Source organism: Chenopodium album, chromosome 4 (genome assembly GCF_948465745.1).
Source record: "Chenopodium album chromosome 4, dcCheAlbu1.1, whole genome shotgun sequence".
In the NCBI taxonomy this organism is placed as follows: Eukaryota; Viridiplantae; Streptophyta; class Magnoliopsida; order Caryophyllales; family Amaranthaceae; genus Chenopodium; species Chenopodium album.
The window spans coordinates 78,205,277-78,222,339 of NC_137837.1; the positions used below are offsets into that span (position 1 = coordinate 78,205,277).

Here is a 17,063-nt window from a genome sequence, read left to right on the forward strand (position 1 = left end):
AACATTTTGAGGTTGGCAGAACTATATACACAAGAATCCACCTTTTTATCTTCTTTCTATTTTCCTTTATATTCCTATCAAAGAAAAAATTAAGATGCTCTCCTATCCAGAATCAATCCCTCTACCCTCGTAGTGCATATCAATTCATGAAATTTGCCTTTGCATTCCAAAAAATCAGTTAAGCATAAGTTATACAAGTATAAAAATTTGTATCATTCTAAAGAGTCATTCTGGCATAAGCTGTCTCTTTCAGTTTAAGAGAGGATTTAAACTTCTAGACAAAAGTAACTACTGCTTAGGTAAGCAGCAGAGCTGCAGGCCTGCAGCACATTATAGACCAAATTTCACGGGACTTGACTACTCATCAGAAAATAGAAACTTGGCTTACATGAGTTAGCTACAAATTATACTACGTACAAGTTCATAACTTCGTATAAATAATATGTACTACGACATATTCTCAGTATGTTCAATATAGGTGCATAATACAGAAAGAAGTAAACAAAACTTATCTGAATGAAAGATGGCTCCAAATAACCAAGTCATCATACAAGGGGAACACTTTAAGTCCAACGCAAACTCTTAGACCTGTTGCTTGCTATCCAGGATTAACACAGCTTTCACCAAGTCTAGTCTATTCAAAAGCCAGTTTGAATGGCGTGATTGAAACATTGCGCAGTTCTGAAATCCTGTAGACAATAGAATCACAATAAACTACAGATGGCTTCAAGAGCCTGTAAGCCAATATCTTGAACCAAAACAGCAGAAACAAATGTATATGGAATACAGTATCGAAATTTCGGCATAAACAGCATGATACCTCAGTTGCACAGAAATATATCCATGATTTATAGTTTAAACTAAAACATAAAAGCCACATAAACTGAAACTGATGTACTATATCACAGTAATCAGACAAAGGCCTTGGTTTGCAGTTTGTTAATTTTTGGCAGTTGGCTTGCTTAACCAGCTGTTAGTAGCTACATATATTCTTTTAGTCTGCTGGTAGCTTTAGCTATAATTATGTTTGATGAAGCCAGCTATTGGAAGTTAGCCGATTAAAACTTTAAAATTTATACACAAAAGAATTTACTTATTTACAGCTATACCAGTCAGCTTAAAAAGCTAGCTTTAAAGCAACTGGAGAAAAATAAAAATTACAAAACATCTTTTTGAATGCTTGCTCACATGAAGTCATGAAGAAACAAAACAATCAAAGCCAGCCACCAAACAGTGCCAAACTAGATGTTCCATAATTAGGTTGAAAGTTGAAACACCACAAAAATGTTACCCTGCCTCCCCCTTTGGAAAATATATGCACCCACACAAAGATGCATCTACAGTTCTTGTGTTAAACAGACGAACAATATATATTATTAAAAATAAATAAATAAATAAAACAAAAAAAAAATACAAAAAAAAAAAAAAAAAAAAACGCAGCAGCAACAACTAGAATCCTATTACCCCAATCCCCAACACAGCCCCTGCCACCAGCAGGGCTTAAAAAGGTTGAACTGTATGCCGACCCACCCCTATATCCCTAACCATTCAAAAAAAGTACAGAGTATATTAAGTTGAGAAAAGAAAAAAGTTCTCATAGATCCAACTTAGCAATTGTTCTTTCAGTATGCCATGATCAATTACAAAACTACCATTTTCTTTTAGGGGTAAGGAACATGAGAGATAATTTACCACTCATCATGCATAATGCATTTCAATTCAGCATTACCAATTTCTTCTAAAGCAAGATCAAGAACTATAAAAAATCATAAAAAGTTTAAACAACTTCTATACCTACTTGAAAAGGTACAGTTCTGTATAAATAAAATGGAAAAAAAATATATATGAAGTCAGCATTTTTCTATGTGGTATAGAAAGTTAGAAAATAGAAACCATGAATCTATCTTCAGATCTTACCCGAATACCCCATGATGGCATGATATAACAAATTAAGCTCCAAACCAATGGATGACATGCCTAAAATTAAACTACTAGTTGCATTCAGTTATTCACAACCAACTGAACATTAGCAAATCAACATAGAAACTTCACAGAAAAAACCTGAAGACTTTGAAGGCTACAGAAATCCTGCTCAGAGGGGAATAAAGGACTGAACTACAATCAATAAAAGCAGAGAATTTTTTAGGCACAAACAGCAATCAAATGATATGACAGCAGAATCAATGTGCACAAACCTGAAGACTTTGAAGGCTACAGTCAACAGGTTTTAACAGGGAGAAAATTAAGTTTAATCTTCAATCCCTTATAGAATAAAAGATCATTAATTTATCAATGCAGCGTAGCAAAGCTTTTTTATTATAATGCCATTGCAGCATACCAGTATAAGTAAAGTGTACAGGATATACAAAGGTCATATTTCAGGTTCTAGGTAAATCTTTCAACAAAAAACAGCCTCAAAGAATGGAAAAGCAAGAAAATATATCTAATCCTGGATATACAAAGGTAACTTTTAAGTACTACTGTTTTACGTACATCTTCCGGGGAAAAAAAAAGAAAAAGAAAAAACAGTATCAAAGAATGGAAATGCAATAAAATAATATCTATTCCCAACAGTAAAACCTGTAAATTCCATGAAGCTGGAAACAGAATTCCTTTGGTGACCTCATCAATAACAAGCTACTCGCAATGCATATCCCAAATGATAGCTCGAGTACACAATAGTATGTTATGCCCCAGGCTATCTGCTCCTTTCAATAAAAATCAAATTAAGATTTCCGATCATACCAGCAATCAGTATACCAAGAATGTTGTGCACAAATCAAGGAATGTACGTTCAAGACCAGTGTGGCAAGACATTCAGCATGTGACATGATTGGAACCATAGCTAATAGCTTGAAGGCTTGTGTCTGACATATTTGTCAGCCACTTTCTTGGACCACCAAAGTCCCCCATTATATTGTAGGCATATGAAGGCCATCTTATGCTGTTATTACAAGAACTTGAAACTCCCATACGGATCATCTTCTGTGTCCTCTCAAGTGCTATGAGACTAGAGAAAGTAGAAAAGCTGTTCCCCACAAAAACATCTGCTCTTAAGCATACTTCATAGTCGATTGCTGACTTGATAAGATATGGGTATTTGTCATAAATCTGACTAACACCGAGCTTCTTTTTCTCGAAAGGAAGCAAGCCTTCTTGCCAGCCATTCAATATTGTCTTGTCTTCCAAAAGACTATCTGCAACAGCTAGGTAAACAACTGTTGGTGTGCTCAGCTCCTTAATGTTCCCTACTCGTTCAATAATTTCTTCCTTGCTGCTACAAATTTCATTGATATTGGCTCTTTGCTCTAGCTTCTTACAATGAATCATCCAGTCTTTCTCTATCCTCATATGAACAGCCATATAAGGCATAGGCTGCAACTTGGATCTGTCCCTATTAGCACCCTGACCTAGCTCAGGCGCCAATTGATTGCCTATTGCTTCTGCCCCTACAGCTCTAATCTTAGAAACAACTTGATCTGCTTCTTTTGCAAACTCGTCAACTAAAGCTAAGCACTCAAAAACCTTAGCATAGTCCTTCACAGACCAATGATCATGCCAGAGAAATGGGTTCTTCCCTATGATGCGTATGACTTCATACTGATCATACGGGTCTCTGCTGAATTCCTTTAATTGATCAAAGTCTCTCACCAATGTCCACTTTCTTCCACTCCCTTTCTGCAGCTCCAGAACTTCAGTTTGATTCAACAGCTCTGAGTACCGGCCCAACCGAACAAACCCATTGCAGAGAGAATTAAACTTCCTAAATTGGAACACCTTATCAAATGAAATGGGCTGCAACTGATCTATTTCCTTATAGAACAATGAAGCACTCAGACTCGGCATCAGAAGGGTCCGGTTTAGCATTCGGGCAGTGAGGCACGCCCTAGCAAATGCTATCTTCTGATTGTTTAACCCCCAAACAATCTGTGGAACCTCCACATACTTGCCTCGACGAATCCCATAATCCGAATCCTTTTCTAATGGCCGGGCATGAATATCACTCACAACCAGCTTCCCTCTCACATCAACCCCAGAAAAATTGGGGAACAGAACAGCTCTAAACACCAAAGCAGCAACAACCAAAGCAAGACACTTACAAATCAAGGAATTAAAAGGTGAATGAGATAATTTCCAAACCTTGAAATTCCACAAACTCATGAGGTCAGGCAAAAAATTCCAAATTTCTCCTCAAAAGCATCAACTAAAGACAAAACCCAGGTCTCAAAATAACCCAAACATCAAACATTATTGGGATTCTTCAAAACCCCCAAAACACATGCATATGATCTCCAAGTTTTTTTCATCTAAACCACAAAAACCCCAGAAAATTCTATAAACAACAATAACAAAAATCAACTTTCCAGCAAATAATAATCAAGAAACCCACTTCAATCTTGCTTTCAATTGACCAATTTAGCAACAATCAACCAATACCCAGATCTCAAAAGACCCCAAATTGAACTCAGATAGAAAGATTAACGAAGAAAATTGCCAAAAGATTGGGGCTTGGAATTAAAAAAAAGACTGACCTCAAATGGGAAAATATTAGTCAAGTGTATTAACCTTGAATTAGAAGTAAGATGGAGTGCAAATATTCTTTTTGAAAAAGCAAACCAAAATTCAGATCTCCGGCTTCTCGTGATGTTTCCTGGTCGTGGCCAGAAGAGCATTCACGTGCACTTTTCACTAATTTTAACGACACTTCCTTTTCCTGGCGTTCTGGTTGGGATGTTGGAATGTTTGAATTATGGGGTCCAGATTTATGGCCTTCTTAGTTTGTAAACCTAACTTCTGTTTAGACTGTGATTGTTATGGTTTATGAGCAAGTTAATTCGACTCGTAGAAAGGGTCATATGATCTATTCGTGGTTGATTATCATATGGCTCACTTGCTCTTAATGAATGACAATGTTGTACTCGAATGTGGGTCGATGGATGTTTAGAAATGAAGTAATGAACCTTGTATCAGATTTACATTTGGATTTCATTTCTATTGAGGAATTGATTGGCAGATATGTTACAGTGGCATTAGTTTGGTGGACAATGTAATTATTTTTTGAACAAATTCTTTTACCTTTGACAAAATTACTAATCGTTCAATTAGTTCATTGAGTTCATTCTATCAGACTCGATGTATTCAAAGAAAGTGGATATTGATAATCTAAACGCTCTCATCTTTACTCCTAATCAATGAGTATTTGCCACAAGAAACAACATACAAGAATAGTAAAAGTTGGGAGTCTGATTCTGTGTCGATTTTAGAAACAGAGTATTTTCATTACGGTAAATAGTCAGATTTTTCAATAAACAAGACATTCTTTTATAAGCACCAAAAGAATCTGTGATATGTATGATACTCGTATTATGTAAGAGCAGTAAACTCAACATTGGAAAAAAATATTCAATGTATCAATGCTTCGTGGTTCTTTTTTTATAACCTGCAAGAATAATGCACAGTATAAACATGAATAAAAGCCCTCGCCTGTCAAAACACATACTCTTGAGAGTGAGGGGAAGAAAAGGGATCCACCCCAAGAGCCACGGGTGGGAGTCAACCCCGTGACCTGGGTCACAAAGCCAATCTCTTACCACTAGACCGAACATACTTGATCAGTAAAAATTCTCATAGATGCAGGGTCTGAGGACATTAAAATGTTGAGATATATGTCAAGTTACCATTGTAAAAGATGAATTGGTTATAAAAGGTATAGCAGAAATGAATGATGCATTTCGTTGTACTGCCAATTTGCTTCAAATGTTTCCCCAAAACAATCAAAAATGACATTGGAAATTGCTGTGTAATTTTCCACCTAAGTATCTCAATGAGGCCTATTTCAAACTATAAATCATTCACACACCATAACTACCCCTCCTCTTTACCATGTTGCGGATTTACAGGAGTTGGGCAGCTCCATATTTGATTCCACAGTACATAACTACAAGTACATGCGATAACTGACAGACAGTACAGTTGCAGAATAGGCTCCGAGTACTGCCCAAAATTCACACGTAACCCAGGTAGACAGCTCAGCTCCTTCAAAAAGCCGAATCATTGTTTCATTCGCTTCGTATGTACCAGCTTCACAACCACAATTAAATAATCGCTGATTGACCAGAGTATACCATGACCTGCAACATCTTTAGAGAAAGTAATCCGGTGCAGGCTTTTTAGCAGGAGTTCCTCTAGCTTCCTGTATCAAAGCACAAAACAGTGAGATACACTTCATATCATTTCTTCAAAAGGATGTTAAAGATCGCATATTTTTAAAGCTTATTTTATTGGGACTAACAAGGCTACATTTATCAGGTATTCAGGCACTCCTAAACAGTACTACAAGGCACAGTAAGAGGGGCAATTTATTTTGTTACAGCAGTTTAAGTGAGAGATTACTTAGTACCAAAAGGTGTTGAGGCTTAGCACCCAAGGGAAGCTTGCTAAACTAGTCCTTGGTGAGCATACAAATGTAAAAAAGTACGTAAGACACTCACTTTGACTAGAAGATATTTAGTTTCCTGTTTCAATCAGAACAATTTACTCTATTTAATTTACAGAAGATCTTTTGGGTGAGATCACAAGTGTATCTCATTGACTCTTGCTTATCACAGTATGCACCCATTCATCATTTTGACCAACAACCCATATTCCCTATCGACTTTTTCTCATTTGGTGACTTCAGGTGTGATTGTTAAATGGCTTTTGCATCTAAAATATATTTAAATTACTGTCCAATACACCCAACATTTTCACTTGGCCAAAATCTTGTTAATGTCTAATCAATCCAGCCATCCATACAGGCTACACAGAGCCTAGAACTGTACCTAGCATCCTCATAATTTGAAGCATCCAAGTGTATAACTCTACTTTGATAAGGTCATGAGGAAGTAGTTTCAGAAACTAAAGGGCCAAGACATCATAACATGGTTGCAGCTTTCAAGGTTAAGTTTTCTAATAGCTTAAACCTTAACCAGCAAAGGTTCATCAAATTCATCAGTACGTCTTTCTGCTCAGCTGATTACCATATACGAAGTATTAAAGAACAAACTCCCAACAAGAAGCTCAGCAAGTTCTGCACTATGTTTGATACAAAAATTAAGCTAACATTTAACTTTTCTAGCATCGACATTAATGAAAATGAAACATGAGAAGTTAGCTTAAAGGTCTGCAAGCCATCTTCTCATGATTAGTTTCAACCGGTGCTCTTCCCCGTGAGAACCAGAATATATAGCTCTTTTGTGCTGAAGCTAAAGTTCAAAACACGGCCTAAAAGTCAAACACAAGTCACTGGCTTCCGGCCAGGAGTGAACAGTAGCAACTACCGTCACCAAACAGCCTACAGTATACACTGAACAAGAAACAGCAGGATCAGATATTCAGATGTACAAACCTGTGGAGCAGCTTGAAAAACTCGGAATTCTTTATTAAGATTCTCATCAAGCTCAAGTATTGCAGCAACATTACCACATCTAGAATGTCCCCGCCAAAGAACAAAGTGTTAGTTATCTATATCATGGCCTGAATGGCAATTAATGAATGGGAACATGATTATAAATCTCAAAATTACCTATAACAATAATTTGGAGCAGACCAAACTGTAACAATCTGATGGTTAAACATCCATTTGAAACCTTCCATTACCAATTGATGGGCACGACATATATAATCAATGTTATTAGTGTGGTTGAATGAGGTAACCACACTGCCACCAAAAAGGTAACCAGCCCCACGAGGACTCATTCCCCAACCATCAACTGCATCTTCAGGGTCAGACCACAGGAGGTCGCACATGGCACCATCATGTGGTACCTCTTGCTTTCTGTCAATTGTCCGTATCTGAACAATACATCAATGAGAAGATCCAGCAGGAGCCAAAATAAATGAAAAATAATATGAATATATTTTCTAACCTGGTCTAACGTTGTTATGGATGGAGATAGACCACCATGAACACCAAAGATCTTATTCTCAATGAGAGCTGATAGACTGTCATAGAATAAAGTTACTCAGAAGTCAGAAGTACAAGTGGATGCCAAAACCACGGCTACAAGAAAGACAGGCGGAAATAAAATAATAAACAACACTTTGACTCTTGACAATAACATCAATACATCATTGCACATTCTCAATTGACTCAGAAATCATTGTGCAATCTTAATTTACATATAAATTTAACAAAGAAGTCAAACCTTAAATAATCGAATATATCAGTGCAATATCTCCAAACGTTCACAGAGCCATATTTACGGAGGCACTCATCGTAGAAACCATAAACCTGGGAAGCAAAGGATAATCAGTCACCAAACAGCACTTCTGAAATGAGCCAGAAATAAGGTGTGACACAAAAAACAACCTGAGTAATTTGACGACTTTCATGGTTCCCTCTAATAAGAGTGATCCGATCTGGATATCTCACCTATAATTACACAAACGATTAGTTTCCAAACTAATCAGTAAGAAAATGATAGAAGAAACCTTACTTCATAAACAATTAATTTTATATGATGAAATTTAGACACACAATAGAAATATAAGCACATTCCTGTTTTCCTGGCTTCCACTAAATAACTATAATCCTCCAAACAAGTTTATAATGATTGACATTAAAAGATAAGAGGATCCTATACTCTTCAGTGAAGAAGCCTTATTTCTCCCCTAAAAGCACATCTTTATTGAGTCTCCTTTGGTGTTTATATTCCACGTTCTATTCAATATACTTTCGTCATTAGACAATTATTTTGATTCAAGTCAAAGTCCTGCTTCTAGCAATCTCAAGTTTCAAACGAAGAAAGAAATTGCCGTATTGGCCAAATATTAGTTAACATAACTATTACTCTGTGGCCTCTAAAGGTAGGGAAAGGACCCTTATCTGATGCAGAATACATAACAGCTGTGTTGCTATTTTATAACAAGAAGCTTAAGCATTTTTTAATAACCTGTTTTAATTTAGTACACTGAACCAGAGATGGTGAATCTTTGGTTCCCCTGAATATAGACGCTGACATAGTATCAACAATTTTTTCCAAGTCCTTGTTTCTATGGGCCAAATCACTCGCCTATGAGGGCTATGACTATGAAGTCATATTCTTGACTGAAGAATTTAATTATTGAGCAAAACAAAACATCATTTTCTGTTACATCATAATAAAATAATCTAAAAAAAAAGATGGGAATAGGATTTTGATATAACAGTCAGGAATGAAGTTGAAAGAAACTTCCATTAAGAAGATGTTACAGTTGCATGAAAGACACATAGTCAACTCAAACTCAGGTTGCAGGTCTAGGCAGGAGAAGAGGTTTGTATTTTGGGACATAACACAGTTCAGAGGTATGATCTAATAGGATTCTGAAGCCTAAGACAACAATCTTAACATGAACCCCTAAAATCATTTGATCGATAATTATTTTTTGTAGCAGACAGCTTCATCTAATCCTACAGGACATTTTTCCAAGGCTTTTCAATTACAACATACAAAGTGCTTCATATCTAGCTTGGTTTGGTCAAGGATGGATAACAGGCTATCACGACACCATAGAAAATTCTGAATCTTTAAAAGAATCTCACAATCTGACTTGAATCTCAACCAAGACATTAGTTTCTTGCTCATCAAACAAATGCATAGAAAGCAGCTTCTTCTTGGATGCTTGTGCTTCCTTATATGGATTTTTCTCAGCCACATGACCCATAAAGAAAACACTCATTCATTTTCATCATGTATTGCATTGAGCAGTTCTTCAAAGGCTTTATATATAAATGATGCTAACTACATACAAATAAAGAGAACCCAGAGCATGGCTATAAAATCAAGCCAGTTATCACACAAAAATAGATGACATACTGCAGAAGTAGTTTGTTTTTAATTGTTCCTGCAGACCTATCACTCGTATTAGTGGCCATGTAGCTTTTTCTTGAGGAGACGTAAGAACAATGAGTGAAAAGAAAGTATCCAGCATCACACCCTGTTCCCTTTGCTTTCTAGGAGTGCAAATCATCCAGAAGAACTGACCAATGGCTTACATTGGAGAATAACCATTTTTACTCACAACATCAATGCTAACATAAAAAGGGTCACACCTAAGGCCAGGTCTCAACAGATTCAAGAATTACCACCTCCGCAATCGCATATACAGATGAGATATACATGGTTGTACCTTTGATCATTGTTGGAAGAGCATCAGAATATCAGATTGGTCAGCACTGTAATTTTAGTCTTAGTACATAATTAAACAGGAGTGCCAAAACTCCCTATGGCAGGTGGGGGACCAAGGTGACCAGCCTGGATTTATTTTAATATATTATGAATAAAATATTACCCTATAAAACATAAGAGAAAACAAGTAATCATGGTAAATCTAACTTTTTCAAAATCAAGAGGTCATGCGCTCAAAATCACACTCACACACACCCCAAAATAAAATTAATAATTTATTTTCCCCAGTTCTGCCATTGCATAGGAGGGATCAAATCCTGTCTAACTGTTTTCTAATAACATTTAAGTAATTTGTAAAATCACAGCACCTGTTGTTGCTGGGTTATAACCATCTTGAATTGGCTCACTAACAGCAAGAAACTAAACTTACATCATGATGTAAGAAGCAACTGAAGTATGTGTACTTTTCCCCGGGGCATTTGTTAAACTGGACTATTTGGAATGTTGATTTGCAATATACTATGAAAAAAAAAAATCAATGGGTATCAGCTCATCATCACCATCATGTACATTCACAAAAAGAGCTAGCATCTCGCACATTTTAGCTAAGCAATAATACTCATCTGACTACTAAGCTAGCAAAAAAAACTAAGGCCAAAAAAACAAGGTTATAACATACCTTAAGGGCAAGAAGGAGTAGAAAAGTCTCCACGGAGTAAAATCCTCTGTCCACAAAATCTCCAAGAAATAAGTAGTTTGTCTTTGGACAATCACCACCCACCTTGAACAGTTCTTTCATATCATAAAACTGTCCATGAATGTCACCACATATCTGTGAAAGCATTGAAAGAGACATCACCAATTATTCTAAAGTACATCCCATGCTAACAAATCATATAAAAAATGAAGAACCATTATAACAGATGCAAGAAAGAACAAATATTGAATGCAAAATTAACAAGAAAAACAGACACATTTTACGTGGTTCACCAACAATGCATTGGCTACGTCCATAGGCAGGCGAGAGCAATAGTTTTATTGATTTAGGAGTTACAGATTCAGAACAGATTTGAGACCAATCACCAAAAGCAGATTGATTGTCTCTCGGATTTCTAATGTTATCTCTCTCGAATTTCACAGATGAGAAATACACAAAAGACTCTCACATCATGCGACTACGAATAACCCTAGGGAAGTATATATATAGGCTAGCACTCCGGAATAAGATAGATAGACGAGCAGAAAAACGCTGACCGCCTCAGCATTAAATTGTCGCACGCAACTCTGAGAGTTGCATTGACCCTCGTTGCGCAACTTCCAGACTTCTTGTGTTGTGCGCGACCGAGCTTTCGCTAGCTGTTGAGTGAGCTCTCGCTAGTCCCAGCCATACCTAAATAGCTCCGCAAGCTATAGCTCGCTCGCCTAGGAGCTATAGCTTCACTTTCGTCGCAACTTCACAATTGCCTACGAACTACTAAGCTACCTTGCGAGCTATCGCTGACGCTCACCACTCCAAGACCCGAAATCATATTCAAGGCATATTTCTTACACAAATACAGGCTGCTAACCAATGAATGAGAAGAATATATATACTAGAAAACTTATTTCAAACAACACACCCCTACAAATTACTTGGTATAGAACAACAGCATAGACACTTTTTGTAGTCCAAAAAAAGCCTCATTAACCTCAGTTAGCTCATTTGAGCTCTTCTCATAAATTAAGATGAGAACAAGCTACACTAATCAAATATTAGGACATTACAGCTTTGATTCTAATTCCTATAGAGCTACTCAATTGATATCAAGTCAAAGAATATTTTCCAGGTTGATGAAGTGTCCAACACACCAACTAATGGATTTTCCAGAATTCCAGGTAGCACTGACCTAGAGCTGAATAAATCAGCCTCCAGCCTCCCAATTATGCTGCCCTTAGCAAATTGGACGATGGGTGACTAGTTTCTATCACTGGACAGCTTGTTTGCCAGTTGTTCACAAAATGCATTCTTGACAGAAGAGCTATATCGTTGGTATTTAGGCTTTGGATTTGAGCACAAGATCTATGCAAGCTTTATTTGCACAAACAATGGCTTGTACTTGAAGTAACGAAGCATAGATGCCAGAAAGGCATAACTTTAATCTTCTTGTAGCAAAGCATCACACGCATCAGACTTTGCATACAGCATACATGTGTGAGCTTGTCAGCGAGAACACTAAATAGCCTCGCCATCGTGAGCTTGACATGAATCAATGCCCCTACTCAGCTTAGCTTGTTTTGACACTAGCCATGAACTACACTAATGATGGTATTGGCCAATATGGCCATAGGGCCATCCAAAGTTTGTTACTACATTCTAGGCATGCTACACAATGTTGACCTCAATGCTAACCATAGACTAACTACTTAATGTTTGCAAGCGACCTGCACTAAATGCTGACTTGCTTTGGGCCACTTCATGATTTTTGGGCGCCGGGTTCAACGTCCCAATTCCAAATTTTCAACCAGTTGGGCTACCTCCAAATGTTATGGAGGAAATTCAGATTCTTTGAATAAAAGGATTTTTTCAAGTAATTGACCCCTAAGATGGTATCTACAAAACATCATCTTCCTAATTAGGGCTTATATGCAGGACTTGTGAATTTTTGTTACAAACATCAACTGAAGTTTCATTTATCTTGTCACAAAGCTATTAAGAAAAAAGATAGAAGCTTTTGTAGATGTCTATACATACTTCTCTACCCTAAAGCTATAGGATGTGTGCCGCCAATCTATCATAGACACAAATAACATTTGACAAACAAAAAAAAACTATCATCATCCCGAGAGCTTAATGTACCCAAACCTCATCTAAATTACCAAGCCAAGATCTTATTGGACCAAAATCCATCCTACTAAGATCCCTGAGAGATACTTATAGGAACATTAACTACTCCAAATCAACTTCTCAACTTCTAACAAAATCCAGCTCAAACTTCTATACAATTAAAGAGCATCAGGATTTGTTTATTTTTCTTCTTTCTGCCTTTCCCATCATGTTCAAGTACTAAACCTCAGCTTCGAATTCAATATACTATTACTCTCTATCTCCTACATACCCCTAACTCTAACTTTTGCTGTAGAAAGCAAATGACACTATATACATTAGCTTTGTATGATCTTTATCACAACCCCGCAATCCAAGCTGGAAGAGGGAAACAAAAAACAGGCCAAGAGTCAAACCAAAATATTCAGTCCCCAATCAACTATTAATACTTCACTATGTTATCAGTCGCAAGACTCTCAACCATCAAAATTTGTCACTTTAAATTTGCCCATCATGAACATATCAACTCAAACAAGAAACTAAGCTTAACCCCAATGAAAACCATTAATATAGACTGCAAAATCAGCTTTTTTCTCTCATATTTCCCCTAATTAATCATTAAATAAGGTTTCCACTTAAAATTGCAACCATGCTTGTACAATTCCAATCATATAAAAATTCACCCAATATGAGCTAAAATAAACAAATCCCAGAAAAATTTAGTGGCAAAACAACTAGAATTACAACAATAAATATACAAATCCAATAATCAAACAAAAAACACCAGAAATCCACCCCAGAAAAGATGAGCAAAAAACAAACAAAACCCAGAAAAATTGAAGCTTTAAAATAGAAATTGAAAAGAGGAGAGAGACTAACAGTGACAGGAGCATCAACCCTTTGAACATTACTTTCTTCGACTAAAATTTCCATGGCTTTAAGGCAAAGTGCTTTCACTTCAGATTCTTTCAAGGGTTCGCACCTTTTTAGCTGCTCAATTTGCCTGTCAAGGTCTGACATCTTCCCATCCACCTCTTCACTTTCTCTCTCTAAATACGCTCTATTTTCTCTCTCCTCTGTGTAACAATGGAGGAGAGGAGGAGCAGATTTGGGAAGAGTAGAAGGAGGAGAGAGAAAATACGCTCTTTTTTAGTGAAACAAGCACTCTCTTTTTTTATTTTTATTTTTCTTGATTCTTTTATTATGTTTTTTGTTTTCTTTTTCTTGGATTTGTTTCTTCTTCTTCTTCCTTTTTATATTTTCAAGGGATTTAATTTAGATCTCTTTAGCATCACTAATTCAATTGATCATCATTCTCACTCATCACTTTTTGACATTTCATTATTTTTTTGACATGAGCTTAATCAAAGTAAATTACAAGACGACATTATTATTAAATTAGGTCAAATTATTAAATAACTACTCCATATAAAAAAATTAATAATTAAGGTATTTTGTAATTAAGGGCATGTTCATATTTACTTAACTGAACTGAACTGAACTAAATTGAATTGAGCTGAAATGAATATTTTATGAGAGGGGGAAAGTAGGAGCTAAACTGAACTGATTAAAGCTGAATTGAATTGAACTAATTGGAGCTGAACTGAACTGAACTGAAATTAAGTAAATGTAAACAGGTCATAAGTTGTCTACGAAAAAATATAATACTCCGTATGTAGTATAAGATGTGGATCAAACAAATTGTATGATTTATGTTCAATAAAAAGAGAATTAAACAATTAGAAAAAAAAAATTAAGAAAAAAAATCCAACCAAATCTTCTATGCCTGTCCAATTTCACAAAATTAATGTGCTTTGTTGTTTTCAAGTTAGGACATGTCATCCGGTGTGTGGTTTAATCTAGGGGTGAGCGTAGCAGGGTACCCTGTAAAAATATCGATACCCGGAACCGGAACCTGTTGCAACAGGTTCTTAAAAATAGGAACCGGAACCGGAACCTGTTGCAACAGGTTCCTAAGAATTGGGAACCGGAACCGGAACCTGAAGGTTCCGGTTCCTAAACAGGGTACCCTGTCTTTCAAAGTAAGCTTAATAGTTACTTGATAAATTGTGACAAATCTATATTTTTAAAAATGGATGTTCACAATAAAAGTTTACAACTTTAGTAAACTACTTCAAATATAACAAACCAACACTAATTGTCTAGAATATTTAATATCATATAGGTTCCGGTTTCATATACCCTATAGGGAACATGTACTAACAGGGTACCCTACAGGTTCTAGGTCCAAAATTTTATTACCCGGAACCGGAACCTGTTGCAACAGGTTCCTAATTTTATTACCCGGAACCGGAACCTGATCAACAGGTTCCGGGTTTGGAACCTGCGGTTCCGAACAGGTTCCGGTTCCATATCAGGGTACCCTGAATTTTTGCTCACCCCTAGTTTAATCGTGTTTCTTCCAATAAAGACACCCCATGACTTAGCAAGCATAGTAACATAACTTCTTGTGTTTTTTCATGCTGGGTTATGTTGTGTCTTGTTACACTTCTTGATATAGTATAAAATCTACTTAACATTTGGGTTGAATTGGTCCTTTCATTTGATATCAAACTAACGCCAGCGTGATAAAAAGACCTCTCCTTTCAATGTGGCATCTTACTCGTTTGATAAGGTGGAACCCTGTCATATGAGGATGTGTGAATAAAACCTATTATCGAGTCTCAACATACGTTACTTTTAAACTTTTGATTAAGATGGTCTATTATTTCTTGTCCAAATTAAGTCAATGCACAGCTCATCACGCATAATAATAACATTTTATACCATGCTTTTTCGTCCAAGCTTGGTTATGTTTTGCCTAGTGCCATCTTTACTGAGATTGATATTTAAGGTCATGATTTTATCAGGTAAAACTACTACATTAAGTAGCATTATCACCTAAAATTCAATCATTTCTAATTAAATTAATATATTAAACGGTTGTTTCTTTACTTAAACCATTGAAGTATTGAGTATTGACCAAATGGAGAATAAAACTTGGAAACACATATATAAGAGACCTGTTAGACTGTTATGTTTTAATTCCAATTAAAATTGCTACTTTGAAATACAAGTTTTACTTGCATTAACCAATACTTAAGATTGATAGAATTGCTATCTATCTTAAGTAGCAATTTTCCCAAGCAAAAAAGATGTAGTATATTGTTTGAAAAGCATTTCTTAATAAGCTTATATACTCTTTATTTGAAACATGTTATTTTATATTGAATTGAACATAATTATTGATCCATGTTATATTGTATTGAATTGAACATTTTTTTAGATTAAATTGTATCATTGGTATGTCATATGAATTGTATATTATGCAATATGCATCATACTCTTAAATTTCCGGCCTCTTGGTGGAAATATTTCTTGGGGTTGTCTCTTCTGCTAACACTCCAGTGTTTTTATTGGGAATTACTTCACAATGTTCTGCCTCTCTTTAGGAATATGCAGCTTCGGGGGATTCGATAGTTCAACAACTTATATGTATAGTTACCAGGAACGTGAAACGTCAGACCACTTCCATGATTTTTCTTTCTCTTCTCAGCTTTGGGCTTGTGCTCCGGTTGCATTCTCTTCTCTTCATTTGCAAGAAAAACCTTTTGCTGATTGGTTCGCAGACAAATTCTCTATCTCTTTAAGTTTCGTTCCTCTTGGAATTGGGACGGTTTGGTCTCCTTCTGTTAGGCAGTCGCGTAACCACAAGTTTTTTAGACCGGTAGTGTTGTCTCATTATCTTGGTTATCTATTTAGTGTAGGAATGGATCTCTAGAAGTGTTTCGGCGCAATCCCTCGTCCGCTCGTTAGGGAAACCTTCTCCCCATATTTCGACAGCTTCTGATTTTTGCTATTTGCAGGGTGACTCCTCCTCTGCTTTTGACATCTGCCTTCTTTTTTATGAGGCTTGGAGTGGTCAGGATCTTAGCGCAGGAGCATGTTGGATTTTTAGGGAATTTTTTTTCCAGATTCTGTGTTGGGTGGTTGCTCGAGAGCATGTCACTCCTCTTTGGCCCTTCAGTCTGAGTTGAGTTACAGGCGTGTTGTTGGGCTTTTCGGGTTGCTGGTCATCAAGGCTTTCGTCGTCTTCTTATCTACTCTAACCA

General features: G+C 36.4%; 2 protein-coding genes across 2 annotated transcripts; both read right to left on the reverse strand.

The window, feature by feature from the left end:
- Positions 1-2,545: 2,545 nt before the first annotated feature.
- Positions 2,546-4,881, reverse strand: LOC145627417 (O-fucosyltransferase 23-like). Its single transcript, XM_081679810.1, has one exon. It carries the CDS (start codon positions 4,159-4,161, stop codon positions 2,818-2,820), a length of 1,344 nt encoding a protein of 447 aa, XP_081535936.1. The 5' UTR covers positions 4,162-4,881; the 3' UTR covers positions 2,546-2,817.
- An 829-nt stretch (positions 4,882-5,710) lies between these two features.
- Positions 5,711-14,141, reverse strand: LOC145629430 (serine/threonine-protein phosphatase PP-X isozyme 2). The gene is made up of 8 exons (XM_081682028.1): positions 13,831-14,141; positions 10,828-10,980; positions 8,351-8,413; positions 8,187-8,272; positions 7,908-7,983; positions 7,565-7,833; positions 7,388-7,466; positions 5,711-6,193 (listed from the first exon to the last, which is right to left on the reverse strand). Exons 1-8 carry the CDS (start codon positions 13,969-13,971, stop codon positions 6,143-6,145), a joined length of 918 nt encoding a protein of 305 aa, XP_081538154.1. The 5' UTR covers positions 13,972-14,141; the 3' UTR covers positions 5,711-6,142.
- Positions 14,142-17,063: the final 2,922 nt, after the last annotated feature.

Excerpts from the sequence above, each read along its gene's own strand:
- LOC145629430 (XM_081682028.1), bottom strand. The coding sequence starts at position 13,971 with ATGTCAGACCTTGACAGGCAAATTGAGCAGCTAAAAAGGTGCGAACCC. Across the intron at positions 10,981-13,830 it reads GGGTTGATGCTCCTGTCACT|ATATGTGGTGACATTCATGG; the intron begins GTTAGTCTCTCT and ends ATGCTTTCACAG. Across the intron at positions 8,273-8,350 it reads AAAGTCGTCAAATTACTCAG|GTTTATGGTTTCTACGATGA; the intron begins GTTGTTTTTTGT and ends TTTGCTTCCCAG.
- LOC145627417 (XM_081679810.1), bottom strand. The coding sequence starts at position 4,161 with ATGAGTTTGTGGAATTTCAAGGTTTGGAAATTATCTCATTCACCTTTT.